General features: G+C 37.4%; 1 protein-coding gene across 1 annotated transcript; it reads left to right on the top strand.

Annotated features, from left to right (window-relative positions):
- The first annotated feature begins 11,567 nt into the window (after positions 1-11,567).
- LOC129494341 (oligosaccharyltransferase complex subunit OSTC-like) lies at positions 11,568-12,017 on the top strand. The gene has a single exon (XM_055301200.1). The coding sequence runs from the start codon at positions 11,568-11,570 to the stop codon at positions 12,015-12,017; it is 450 nt and encodes a 149-aa protein (XP_055157175.1).
- The last annotated feature ends 2,631 nt before the right edge of the window (positions 12,018-14,648 follow it).

Here is a 14,648-nt window from a genome sequence, read left to right as displayed (position 1 = left end):
TTTCCCTCTTCACATTACAGGATTGTTTCTTTTGGTGACCACAATTCTTGGTCACCCTGCTTTGAAGAATGAAGAGGTAGACTAGACAAAGAGTGGTGGGCAGCAGAGCAAAGTTTATTGAGTGGTAGTAAAGTTTATTGAGTACAAAGCTCCTGAAGAGGTAGGGGACTGGAGAGAGTAGCCACTGGAGTTTCTAAGTCTAAGGGTTTTATGAGCTTGTTGGTGGGCTGTTTTAATCTAATTAACCCTCCATGTGCCTGTCACCCAATCAGGTTTTGTCAACTATCACGTGGGAAAGGGTAGAGGGCTCCTTCCAGGGCAGTGTAAAATCCTTTTACGGGTAGTTTCCTCTTAGGGCAGGGACCCCTCATCCCAGCCTGCCTTTCTTCCAACTGTCCTTCGTCATTAGCATTTCTCGTTTTCAAGCTCCAAGACATCCATAAGCAAATGTCCTTGGGACCCTTTTTCCCACTTGTGAAAAAAGTGTGATTCATGTCACTTTATAACCAATCACTAACTCTTTACCAAGATTCAAACCTGACCTCAAACTACCTGTGAACTCCATACATTGTATGTGTTAAGCTAAAGACCAGAAATGCTGTTGCATTTACCTTTATGTCAGTACTAAATATGTGTTTGTATTTTTTCCAAGTGCTCCATTCTTTCCAGACCGCAGAAGGTCAGCACACGGTGGTCTGATGAGCTGCTTGGAGTGTGTGTCATCAATGGGCCCTCCTGGAGATGCTGCGGCTGTGCAGTCCCCTCAGGGGCCAGGCTGCATCTGGTGAAACTTCATTTCAACACAGGTGTTGGTGACATGGTCATGTCATGTAGAAATGAGAGAATCAGTTGCTCCTTCCCTTGGTGGCCTGTCTACACAGCTTCATGAAGGGAGGAATGGAGAAATTTCTGTCCCTCTACCCAAAGACATTTTAAGAAGGAAGAATAAATCCAAGCACCTGGAACCTTCAGTCAAGTCACATTTTTATCTATCCCATTGGTGTAAGGGGAATGTGAAAGACTGAATCATACTTGAAGGATAAAGCTAGCTGTCTAGAGATCTTTTGGGGACAAAAGTTTTACTGAAACTGTTGTATAGTCAAGGTGATGTAGTTTTGGAATACAGGTGAGGTCTGGAACAGATGGCCAAGAAAGAATTCTTGAGGTGTCTTTGGTGCAAAAAGGTGATTTTATTAAAGCACTGGGTAGGACCTGTGGGCAGAAAGATCTGCACCAGGGTTGTGAGGAGCAACTGATTATATCCTAAGGGGTTAGAGGAGGTAAGGAAAAAGGGAGGTTTTCAAAAGAACTTTTGATGCTAAAGAGAACCTTCAAGATACTGGAGGCCTTGCCATTATCAAGTTAAGGTTGTTTTTCCCTCTAGTAAAGGATTAACATTAAGACAGTTGGGAGCTTCCTGGAGGAATGTCACAGGTATCCCACCCAGGAGTGGCAGTTGTGACAATCTCTGAACTGCTTTTGGAAGATAGTGCAGTTGAATAGCTCTGTGGTCCCATTCTGTAAAATTCAAGTCCAACAGCCTTCCTTGATTCTGTTCCACCCTTTCTGCCCCCACCACCCGCTTAGCTTAAACTAGCAGTTTGTCAGCTGATATAATCCCATTTCTATTCTCCCTTCTGTTGAGGTAGCAGATTAAGCTTATAAGTAGAATTAAGGATCTCCTGTCATATGGTTGTTGAGCCACACCCTTAATATTCTGTTCAAAAGTTTTTTCTTTTTTTTTTTTTTTCAGTGTTATTGAGAATTTTCCAAACTTTCAAGTTCTGGTTCCTTGGTGCTTAGAATTGTTTCTTCAATTGACTCTCTTCTTTTTTCTTTGAAAGGTCAGAAGGAACCAAACCACTCCAATACTTCACTTAGAAATCTCCTCAGCTAAATAATCAATTTCATCACTTGCAAGTTCTACCTTCCACAAAACACTAAAACACAATTTGGTCAAGTTCTTTGCCACTTTATATAAAGGATCATCTTCCCTCCAGGAGGCTGAAGGTCTGAAGATCTGCAGTCAGCAAGTTGGCCACCCAGATGAGGGTTGATGGTGTAAAATCCAATCTGACTTCAGTGTCTTGAGAACAAGGAAAGCCAGGGATGCAAGTGTTGTATAGTTTTGGTCTTCCAGTCCAAGACCAAGAAATGTCAATGTCTTAGCTCACGTAGTCAGGCAGAGTTTCCTCTTACCAGCCTTTTTGTTGTATTCAGGTTAATTGATTGGATAAGGCTCACCCACATCCAAAAAGGTATGCTTTACTCAATTTACCAATTTAAAGGTTCATCTCATCCAGACACACCCAGAATAACCTGTGACCAAATGTCTGGATGCCTCATAGCCTAGTCAAGTTGACACAAAAATAACCATCACAAGGATGTGATATCTCAGATTCTCATCCTTTCTGTTGATCTTTTATAAAAGAAAGAAGTTTCTTTCTTTTTTAAAAGATTTTATTTATTTATTTATTTATTTATATTCATAAGAGACACAGAGAGAGAAACAGAGACATAGGCAGAGGGAGAAGCAGGCTCCCCATGGGAGCCTGATGCTGGACTTGATCCCAGGATCCAACCTGAGCCAAAGGCAGATGCTTAACCACTGAGCCACCCAGATGCCCCTCTGTTAATCAGTTTCTTATCTGTAAAATAGGGATGGTAATAAAACAAACCTTATAGAGTTACTTTGAAGAACAAACTATTTAATGCATATTAATAAGCACTTAGCAGTATCAGGCCTACAGTGAGGGCTCAATACATGATGTCTATTCCTATCACTGGGTTGTACACATCATCAGGTAACAAGTCTACATAGGAAGTTAGAATTTTCATAAATGAGTTCAATTCCTCCTGATTATTCATAACTGTGATGTCAAATGTCTTAGTCTCAAGCATATTGTTTTAGGACAACACAAATTGGCATTATACCTATCAAAACTAAAAAACCTTGCTGGACTCTTCTGCAGTATACTGAGTGATGCTTGCTTTAGAAGCACCTTCAAACCAGTCAAAAAAAATGCACACTTCTGGCTCCACACAAAAAGCATAGCAGCACCTATTGGGCAAGTGGTCCAGGGATCTGTGTTTTTTAAGAGACACAGATAATGTACACAAAATGTTTAGAACCACTGCTCTGATGGAACTCTGCACAGGCTACTGATTCAATATTTCCTTTTCTTTGTTTTATTAAATTTATGTGAATATGCTTTAATGTTATTACACCATTTGAGTTTTTGTTAGCATTTTATTCCTCTGGTTGTATTGTATTCCTTTAGAGTGGAGTTCAGGGCAGTTTTCGGCTTTGGTTGATGTTTGTAGTCTAATGCCTCCTCACCCCCACCTTGTTTTCTGCTGCTGAGCACATCATCCCCTTGCTACCCTCAACCATAACAGTCCTGCCCACTCCCTTCTGATTTAATTCTGTATTGTAGTACCTTCTCTCCCCTTGACCCCCTAGATGATTCTAGCTGTTTTTATTCTTTCTAGAACCAACACATCTGTCATGTATTTCCCTCCAATTTAAAAACATCAAAAAATCACTGGTTACTGAACATAAAGTCATGCCTACCCTAGGTGATCTTTTTTGTTGTTGTTGTTTTTGTTTTTATTTTTATTTATTTATTTTTTTAACTGGCATTAGCTTGGTGAGCCTGGATTTTCTGGGCTTCTACTGTCTGACACTGCTTTGATTTGGGTCAGGTCCCTAAACTCAGAGTAGACAGAGATGCCTCTCAAGCCTCGGTTTGTGTATATAATTGCTTAATCTTGTGAATTAAAGTAAACTTTGTGGTTCATCCACAATTTCCCATTTTTATAGACTACTCTTCCTCCATGAACACAGGAAATTAAGCTGTGGTTATTACTGAGGAAGTGATAGAGTTCAAAGTGTGTTAACAATAGACTGTGAGTAGATTGGAAAATATTTTTCTGTCTCTATTAGAATTGTATCTATGAGTGTCTTACTAGTCAGAAATAAACTAGTCAAGTTTATTTAACCTAAACAAGAAATTTTCTGGAGGATATTAGAGAGCTCCCCAAAACGCCAGGCTCAGAGGACATGTAGGAACCAAAGGAGACTACAAACCCGATTCTGTAGCAGAATGCAGGCTAAGAGTTCTGGGTTGTGTCCCTGCAGCCTGTGACTTTCATATTCAGAGCCCCAGGCAACAAGTTCTGATTGGCTGAACTTGACCAGGTGTTCACTCTCCTGCTGACTGCTTCTATAGTGGAAGATGAGCCTTACTCCTCTACCTCAGGGTTCTTCCCAAATACTAAGAACATTTGGATGTTGTAGCCTCAAATGACAAAAATCTCCCCCAAACATGATTCCCACTGTAGTATACCCATCAGTTTTTGAGGACTTATATGTTCCACATGTAGAATCTCTAATCCTTACCACAACATAAGATAAGATATGATAAGATATAAGATAATCTTTACCACTTATACTCTAAAAAAGATAGCAATCCCCCCCCCCTTTTTTTACAGTTGAAGAAACATATGAAGAGGTTAAGTAACTTCCCTATGGTCATAGAGGTGATAAGTGATGAACCAGGGCTTATCTGATCCAGAATTGATGGCCTGTCCATTCTATCACAACACCACCTCCAAGCATTATCTTCACCTGAATTTTTTCCCTGTATCTCAAATAAGTTACACAAATAGTACTTGTTTTTTAGCCATTACATCCATATCTGCATAAGAACGGGTATTAACAAAATAACTTTGAAGGCTCCTTCCATCTGTGTCATTCTCTGTTTTTATAAATGTACTCTAATGGCTACCACTTATAAATGGCATTAAGTGTATAACTACAGAGCTGATTTGGAAGATGTTAGTGGAACCATTATTGTTATCAGGTGTGAGGCTGTTTTCTTTGGTCTTGTGCAGCTTTCTCTGAAAGAAATACTTCCTCTGCCAAGTCAGGTCCCTGAAATCTGTTTGGAAACTAAACGCAGGGCTGTGTCCCTGTGGAAGTGGCTGTCAAACATACAATTCCTGCTGTCTGGCTGGTGACATGCTAATCACCCTTTGTTCTTCTAAATGAACACATCTCAGCAGAGACTCAAAGAAACTTTCAAGCAAGAAGGCGTTTGTGTCCACCATTTTTACGGGGACAAAGCAAGGGGTGGTTGTGTTCAAGCAATCACTCTTGATATTCTCTTGGGTATATGTGGTTTTAACTAGAAAGTAAAAGGTACTTGGGCACTTTTGCAGAACCATATCATTGGCTTCAGTCTGGAACTCCTGTCTGAAACTGCAATTAGCACTAGGCTACTATTAGTCATGAGCTCTGAGTGTGTTCCTTCTTCAGGAGGAGCAGTTCATGATACATTTATTCAATTGTGTTGTAAATGGAACTTTATGGAGAACCTGCTTGGGGTAAAGATTGTATCAGTGTTAAGAGTTTACTTGGAAAAAAAAGACAACATTCTCAGCACAGGAGGGAGTAGACATTAAAACAAATAACAAAAATGCAGAGTGATGGAAATGTTGTGTTATGAATGCCTGGAGAATGCACAGAAAAGAGAACTACCAAATGTTAGGGGGTAAACTGGAAAAAAAAAATCTCAGAAGAATCTATATTTGAGTGTAGTCATAATGAAAACAATTTTACCCAGAAGATAAGGAAGGAGGAGGGTATTTGAAGACTGAAAGACAAAAGCCTGCAAGTGTCAGGACATATGAAGTTTGGGCGATTGTGAGTTGCTTAAGTGGGGAGTAATAGCTGAGTGAAAGGAGAATTTTAAAAGGAGCTAAAACAGGTCATGATGGGAACAGTCATACAAATCAGGTGAAGGTGTGTTTGGATCATGTTAATAGGGACCATTGAAGGTTTTTACATGGGAGGTTGATGTGATCAGACTATATTTTAGAAAGATCACTATTGACAGGAGGATGGATTAGAGCAAGAAGGGAAAAAAGCCCTTACAGAGAGTCAGATTCCAGGTACAATTTTAGTCTTTTGACAAAAATTTACAGAAGTGTGAGAAGACTCATTGTTTTTTCATAGTCTCTTCAAAAATATGAAAGCCATGAAGATCTGATATGAAAATGTGTAGTATTTTCATTAGGAAATAAATACAGTGCTTATTTTCTTTTACTGGTTTGCAACCTTAAAAAGAAAAAAGCAGTGAGCCAGTACAATGTACCTTGACTTTTTATGACATAAGTTTTATATAGCATTAGTCAAATTTTATTCTATAATCCATAAAATAATTACCAACAAAATCTTCAATTATAGTGGGTTAATAAGTTATTATAGAATACTGTTTCTTATTTGAAAGCTTTCACACTAGTCTAGCCACTAAAAGTGCTTACTTAACATTCAGTGCTCTATTTAAGAATGACTTTTGAACATCTACTATGTACCACTGAACTAAATCAGAAGATGTGAATGTGCACTGCTTTAAGACATGTCAAAATGAATAAGTGTTTTAGTAAGCTGTTCTATTTCTAATACAAGGAAGTAAAAAAAAAAAAAAACAAAGAGCAAGTCTCCAGTGTTAAGATGGGAAAAAACAAAAACCCTTCCAGTTTAGTCCACTCATCACCATGGTTTCATCATCTATTACACAGTAAAACAAACATAGCCACTGACTATAACCCTTAATGAGCATATGTGACTCTGATAATATTTATCAGGTTTATTTGTTTGAGGCCAACTGAAATGAAAAGAAAACAGTACAGCATTGGGTCATTAGTCTCTTCTGACGTGTGCTTTAATTCTAAGGAAAACATTAGTAGCTTATTTTTAGCAAGTACCTTCATCCACTGAAGTGATAATGGCCCAAGGAATAATCCCTGGGATAGAAAACAGAAATTCCCAGAATTAAGCTTTCTTGCTCATCTGTTCTATAGCTGTAGAAAATCTATCAGCATTGTCATTTCTCTTCAGCATCAAGGAATGTTTTACTTCAGACCATTATGCAATTCTCTTAAACTAGACTGCCTTTAACCTTCACCTCTGCTAAGTCAAGGTCCTCACAGCCAAAAGAAATGAAAAATGTCACCTTCCAGGAAGCCTCTTTACCTAAAACAAAGTCATCCCTCATATCTTGTATTATTTTCACTTATATAATCTACTCCGTATTCTTTATTCAAAAATGCTATTTAAAAACTTATACAGAAATGATAGAAGCAAAACATTGTTCTAGGGCACATACTGATTGATGTTATATGGGGAAGGCAGCAGATAGATAAAGAAAATAGTTTCTTTCTTACAAGGGTAACAAATCCGGGAGAGATAATAAATAGGATCAAAAAGACGGTTCTCAATATTATTTCACCTCAGCATCTGATAAGGATGTATCTAACACCTTGTCACCAATCCCAAGGATTCACCATTGGTTGACAAAAGTATGTGAACATGATGAAGTGGTCACATTCCAGGCTGGTGGAGTGGGAGGAGAAGGGGATATGGGAAATAGTTTGAAAATTATCAAAAGGCATCAGTAATTCAAATCAGGGCCTTTGAAATAAAACATATATGGCTTAAAATATGGGGTCTTCTACTACCTGTGTGACTTTGATGAACTACACAATCGTTTTGAAACTCATAATTACTATCACTAAATGAGTTACTATGAAAGGATGTATTATAATGTCCAGTTTATAGGTTCTCAATAAAGGACATTTATTGTTTTGTTGCTATTATTTTATGCTTTTTGGAGGGAAGCATAGCCCAGTGAAGAATTATTTAACCCAGTGAAGAATCATTGTATTAAACTGTGAAATGTCCACCAGGAGAAGCACAGTATATGCTGGTAGTTCAGAAGAAAAGGAGTTCTATGGTGTTGGAGAGGGGATCAGAGAAGGATTCCTGAAAGAGGGTGACCAATACAGCTTGTTTTTAAGGGTCAGTTATGATTTGAGGAAGCAGTGGTGAAGGAAGTAGACCATCCAACTATTAGCCAAATGATAAATGGAAAGCTTTTACATATTTCTTTTTTGGTTTTCTGACATGAATTCCAGGCATTTGTTGGATATCTCACCAGAAATGGTAAGCTTCTGAGAGCAGGAACCATGATTTTACTCTTTTATTTATCATCCCCAAAAAGGAGCCAGCATAAATAAAATAAATACTTCTGTTGACAATCTGGGGTCTATGCAGAAACCATTCTTATAACCAAGATATTGATTAATACATTGTAAAAACTCTTTATCTCTTTCTCAAAAAGAGAATAGGAAGGAGGTGGTTCAAGAAGGCGGTGTATGGAGATCCTGAACCCCCCTTCTCCCATAGACACAACAAATCTACAGATATATTTGAAATAATTTCCTCTAAAAAGTCCTAAAAACTAAATGACTGACACCTGCATAGCAAAGAATAAAAGGGCCACATTAAAATAGGAGAGGCAGAGAAACACTCTTACCCAGGTGTGGCAACACACCATCGGGAGAAATGTCAAAAATATGGAACCACTCCATGAGGAATGGGGGTTTGTTTCTCACAAACAAACTTAAAAAAAAAAAAGACTTTATTTATTTGAGAGAGAGAGAGAGAATGCCTGGGAGAGGAGCAGAAGGGGAAGGGGAAGGGGAAGGAGGAGGACAAGCAGAAACCACACTGAGTGAAGAGCCCATCATGGGGCTTGATCTCACAGCACTGTGATCATGACCCTAACACCATGACCTGAGCAGAAACCAAGAGCTGACTGCTTAACTGACTGAGTCACCTAGGCACTCCAGGACCCCAGCTTTTAAGTCCTGTGTCAGAGAGACAGTCCTCTCCAAACATAAAACCAATAGAAATGATGTCCAGGAGAAACATAGAACTGTAAGGAATGGAGAATACACTCATAAAGGATTACAACAATAACTCACCCTGAGAACCAATGCCAAAGCAGCAATTTGAAAACTGCCTAAACTATATGTGAAGTAGAGTCACTAATCTTAAAGTGATGGCTAGAGAGTTAAAACCCTGTTAGGATTCTCTCCAGGGATGGAAGCACTGCTAGACACTTGTTTGTTTTCTTTGCAATTTCATTCTACCTTTCTAATCCCAGTGCTGGTGGAAGCCATTTTGAGACTTTTCATCTAACCCATTAGCACAGGTGGATTGCCCTCAGCCCTCTAAGGTCCAGCTACAGCACAGTTGGCTGGGCAAGGTCCTTACCCTTCTTCTTTGGTGCTCCAGCTGTGCCACAGCTGGGCAAGTGACCCACCCCCTGCACCTGTAGCCACAGCCCTCCCACAGCTGGCTAGCATACACAGTCCACACAAGGGATATCCCTGGAGCACCTGGCTCTGGTAGTAAGGATTGCAATCCTGGGCCCCATGTCATCTCTTACACAAGGCCATTCCTTCAGTGTTGGGAGAGAGAGATTGATCACCTAATACAAACATACAGAAACAGGCAAAGCAAGAAGACAGAGGACTTTTGTGTTCTAAACAAAAGACCAACAAAGTATTAGTAAAGACCTTAATGAAATGGAGGTAAGTAATCTACCCAAAAGAGTTCAAAGCAATGGTCATAAAGATTCTCATCAAACTAGGGAGAAGAAAGAATGAACACAGAATTTCAACAAAGAGAAAAGATAAGAAAGAACAAAACAGATGTAACAGAGCTGAAGAATACAATATCTAAACTGAAAAATTTACTAGACAGGTTCAATAGCAAATCGGAAGAAAGAGAACAAATTAGTGAGCTGGAAAATGAAACAATAGAACTCATCCCAATAAAGAAAAAGGAAAAAAATTAAAGAAAATACCATAAAGGACCTATAGGACAACATAAAGTGGAATAATATTCCCATTATAGGGGTTCCAGAAGGAGAAGAAAGAAAAATAGGCAGGAAACTTATTTGAAAAAAATCTTGGCTCAGAACATCCCTAGTCAGGGGAAGGAAACAGAAATCCAGGTCTAGGAAACCCAGAGGAAATCCCAAAAGACCCACACTAAGGCACATTATAATTAAAATGTTATAAGTTACTAATAAAGAGAGAATCTTAAGAGCAGTAAGATAAAGGAGAAAAAAACTTATTACATACAAGGGCAATACCACAGTGCTATTAGCAGAGTTTTCATCAGAAACTTTGCAGGCCAGAAGAAAGTGGCATGACATACTCAAAGTACTAAAATAAATTAAAATAAATAAATAAAATCCCAATAAAGAATACTCTGCCCAGTAAGGTGATCATTCAGAATTAAAGGAGATACAGAGTTTCTAGACAAACAAAAGTTAAAAGAGTTAATCACCACTAAACTAGCCCTACAAAATTTTTAAAGGAACTTCTTTTAATGGCCAAGGCCATAATTAGCAGCAAGAAATTAAGAAAGGAAACAATTTCATGAGTAGAGCAAGCATACAGTAAAGGCAGTAGAGCAAACACGTATAAAACTATACTAGCTTTATACTAGGTTAAAAGACAAAAATATTAAAATCAGTTGTATCTAAAAAGTTAGTTAAAGGGACTCCAAAATAAAAAGATGTAAAATATTAAAACATATACATAAAACAAGGAGGGGGCAGTTCAAATGAAGTTCTTTTAAAATGTGTTCAAATTAAGTGACCACCAACTTAATATGTACAGCTATATACTTAGGATGTTATATATAAATCTCATGGTAACCACAAACCCAAAAACCTATAATAAAGAAAGTCATCAATCACAAGCAAGGAGAGCAAGAGATAAAGAAAGGATCAGAGAAGAAATATGAAAACAATCAGAAAACAATGAACAAAGTAGCAATAAGTACATACCTATCAACAATTACTTTACATGTAAATAGTCTAAATCAATCAAAAAGATACAGGGTGATGAAATGGCAACAAAACAAGACCCATCCATATATTATCTGAAGACACTCATTTCAGACCTAAACACACATGCAGACTGAAAGTGAAGGAATGGAAAAAGATATTCCATGCAAAATAAAGTGAAAATAAAGCTGAGGTATCAGTCACAAAATAGACCTTAAAACAAAGACAGTAACGGAGACAAAAAGGACATTATATAATGATAAAGATAGCAATCCAACAAGAGGAAATAACAATTGTAAATATCTATGCACCCAACATCATAGCACCTAAATCCATAAAACAAATATCAATGAACATAAAGGGAGAGTTGACAGTAATACAATAATAGTAGGGGGTTTTAACACCCAACTTGTATCAATGGATACATCGTCTAGGCAGAAAATCAATAAGGAAACAGAGTCTTCCAGCAGCACATTAGACCATATGAACTTAGACATACACAGAACATTCCATCTGAAAACAACAGAATACCCGCTCTTTTTAAGTGCACATGAAACATTCTCCAGGATAGATCATATGTCAGGCCACAAAACAAGTCTCAATAAATTTAAGAAGATTGAAATCATATCAAACATCTTTTCTAACTATAATAGTATGAAACTATTTCAAAAAATAAGAGAAAGAAAAGCTGCCAAACACATTGTATGAGGCCAGCAATATCGTGATACCTAAACCAGACAAAGACACTACAAAAAAAGAAAACTACAGGCCAATATTCCTGGTGAACATAGATGCAAAAGTCCTCAACAAAATATTAGCAAACAGGTCGAGAGAGAAACCCCTGCTGCCACCAACATGGAGACCTCGTACCGCGTCCTGTTCTTAGTGCTCGAATGCCCCAACCTGAAGCTGAAGAAGCTGCCCTGGGTGCACATGCCGTCGGCCATGACGGTGTACGCTCTGGTGGTGGTGTCTTACTTCCTCATCACCGGAGGAATAATTTATGATGTTATTGTTGAACCTCCAAGTGTTGGTTCTATGACTGATGAACATGGACATCAGAGACCAGTAGCTTTCTTGTCCTACAGAGTAAATGGACAATATATTATGGAAGGACTTGCATCCAGCTTCCTGTTTACAATGGGAGGTTTAGGTTTCATAATCCTGGACCAATCGAATGCACCAAACATTCCAAAACTCAATAGATTTCTTCTTCTATTCATTGGATTCGTCTGTGTCCTATTGAGTTTTTTCATGGCTAGAGTATTCATGAGAATGAAACTGCCAGGCTACTTGATGGGTTAAAAAATGTCTTTTGACAAGAAATCTGTGGATATTGGATTTGCTCCTGTTAATGTAGTTTTAAAGGCTGTACCAATCCTCTGATGTGAAATATGGAAAAAGAGTGAAGCAGCAGAAAAGAAGCATCTCGTGAGAAATAGGAATCATATTAAAGCTTGAACTAGAATGTCTTCTTGGTATCAAAGAGACAAACTTCCCACAGTATTTCTCCTGCTGGCCTGTACTGACACACCAATGATGTTTAGTGGTATTTTCTTCTCAGTTTTTCATTTCTTAAAGAAAATATACTCCCATTTCCACAACTATAATATTGAATAAAGTGATTATTTCTTACAGCCCCCTTAACATTTTGTGGAGATGACATTTCTGACTTTCAAAAATTAATGTAAAATCAGGGAGCGAGATCCCATAAGCTGAGAACTCTGATCAGCTTTACCTATGGTGCTTTGCCTTTAAACAGTGTGACAGTACATTATTCAGATATGTGTGAGACTGTTTCTGCACAATAAGATGTATGAAAGGAGCAGAAATAAATAATTTTTCTAATTAAAAAAATATTAGCAAATAGCATTCAACAGTGTATTAAAAGGATCACTCACCATGATCAAGTGGAATTTACTCCAGGGATGCAAGTATGGTTCAATACCACAAATCAATCAATGTGCTAACACCACATTAACAAAATAAAGGATAGAAATTATGTGATCATCTCAATAAGATGGAGAAAAAACATTTGACAAAATTCATCATCCATTCTTTTTTTTTTTTAACATCATCCATTCTTTATGAAAACTCTCAACAAAGTAGGTTTAGAGGGAACATACCTCAACATGATAAGGTCATATATGATAAACTCATAGGTAATCATATTCAATGGTGAAAAGCTGAGGGTGCTTCCTCTAAGATCAGGAACAAGTCAAGGATGTTCATTCTTACCACTTTTACTCACCATAGTACTAGAAGTCTTAGCTACAACAATCAGAGAAGAAAAAATAAATAAAAGGCATCCAAATGGGTAAGGAAGAAGTAAAACTGTCAGTATTTGCAGAGGACATGATACTATGAATAGAAAACCCTAAGGAATCCACCAAAAAAACTATTAGAAGTAATAAATGAATTCAGTAAGGTTGTAGCATACAAAATTAATATACAGAAATCTGTTGTATTTCTATATACTACTAATGAAGTAGCAGAAAGATAAATTAAGAAAACAATGCCATTCACAACTGCACCAAAAAGAATAAAATACCGAGGAATAAACTTAACTAAGGAGGTGAAAGACCTGCATTCTGAAAACCATAAAACACTGATGAAAGAAACTGAAGATGGGATGAGCTCTGGGTGTTATGCTATATGTTGGCAAATTGAACTCCAATAAAAAAAATTAATTAAAAAAAGAAAGAAACTGAAGATTACACACATGGAAAGATGTACCAGTCTCATGGATGGAAATAATTAATGTAGTTTAAATGTCCATACTGCTTAAAGCATTCTACAGATTTAATGCAATCCCTATCAAAATACCAATACTATTTTTCACAGAACTAGAAAATATAATCTAAAAACTTATCTATTTATATATTTTTTAAGATTTTATTTATTTATTCACAAGAGATACACAAAGAGAGACAGAGACATAGGTAGAGGGAGAAGCAGGCTCCCTGTGGTCGGAGTCTGATGCAGGGCTCTTGATTCCAGCACCCTGGGATCATGATCTGAGCCAAAAGCAGATATTCAACTACTGAGCCACTCAAGTACTCCCCAAAACTTATTCAGAACCACAAAAGATCCCAACCAACCAAGCAATCCTGAGAAAGAATGAAGCTGGAGGTAACATAGTGACAGATTTCAAAATATATTACAAAGCTGTAGTGATCAAAACAGCATGGTACTGGTACAAGACCCATCTACATATTATAAGACACACAGATTTATGGAACAAAATAGAAAGCCCAGAAATAAACCTATGCTTATGTGATCAGTTAATATTTGAGAAAGGAGGCAAGAATATACAATGGGGAAATGACAATCTCTTCAATAAATGGTGTTTGACGAACTTGACAGCTATAAGCAAAAGAATGAAACTGGACCATATATCATGCATGTAATGAAAGTTACACCACATACAGAAATGAACTCAAAATGAATTAAGGACTTGAATGTAAGACAGGAAACCATAAAACTCCTAGAAGAAGACATAGATAGTAAATTCCTTAGCATCAGTTTTAGAATTATTTTCCTTTATCCAACTCCAAAGGTAAGGTCTACAAAACAAACAAAAGGGCAAAATAAGCACATGAGACTAACCCTTCTCCACAGTGAAGGAAACCATCAACAAAACCAAAAGGCAAGTTACTGAATGGAAGAGGATATTTGCAAATTAAATATCAGATAAAGTGTCAATATCCAAAATATATAAAGAACTTCTAGCACTCAAATAAAAAAAAAATCTTATTTTAAAATGGACCTGAACAGACAATTTCCCCAAGAAGACCTACAGATGGCCAACAGGCATCTGAAAAGATGCTCAGTATCATTAATCATTGAGGAAACACAAATCAAAACCACAATGAGATATCACCTCACACCTGTCAGAATGGCTAATATCAAAAAGATAAGAAAATAACTCTTGGT

This window comes from Nyctereutes procyonoides, unplaced genomic scaffold, assembly GCF_905146905.1.
Source record: "Nyctereutes procyonoides isolate TBG_1078 unplaced genomic scaffold, NYPRO_anot_genome, whole genome shotgun sequence".
In the NCBI taxonomy this organism is placed as follows: Eukaryota; Metazoa; Chordata; class Mammalia; order Carnivora; family Canidae; genus Nyctereutes; species Nyctereutes procyonoides.
This window is presented reverse-complemented; position numbering and strand designations above follow the sequence as displayed.

Bases quoted from the DNA above. Each gene is read 5' to 3' on its own strand.
- LOC129494341 (XM_055301200.1), top strand. From the start codon at position 11,568: ATGGAGACCTCGTACCGCGTCCTGTTCTTAGTGCTCGAATGCCCCAAC.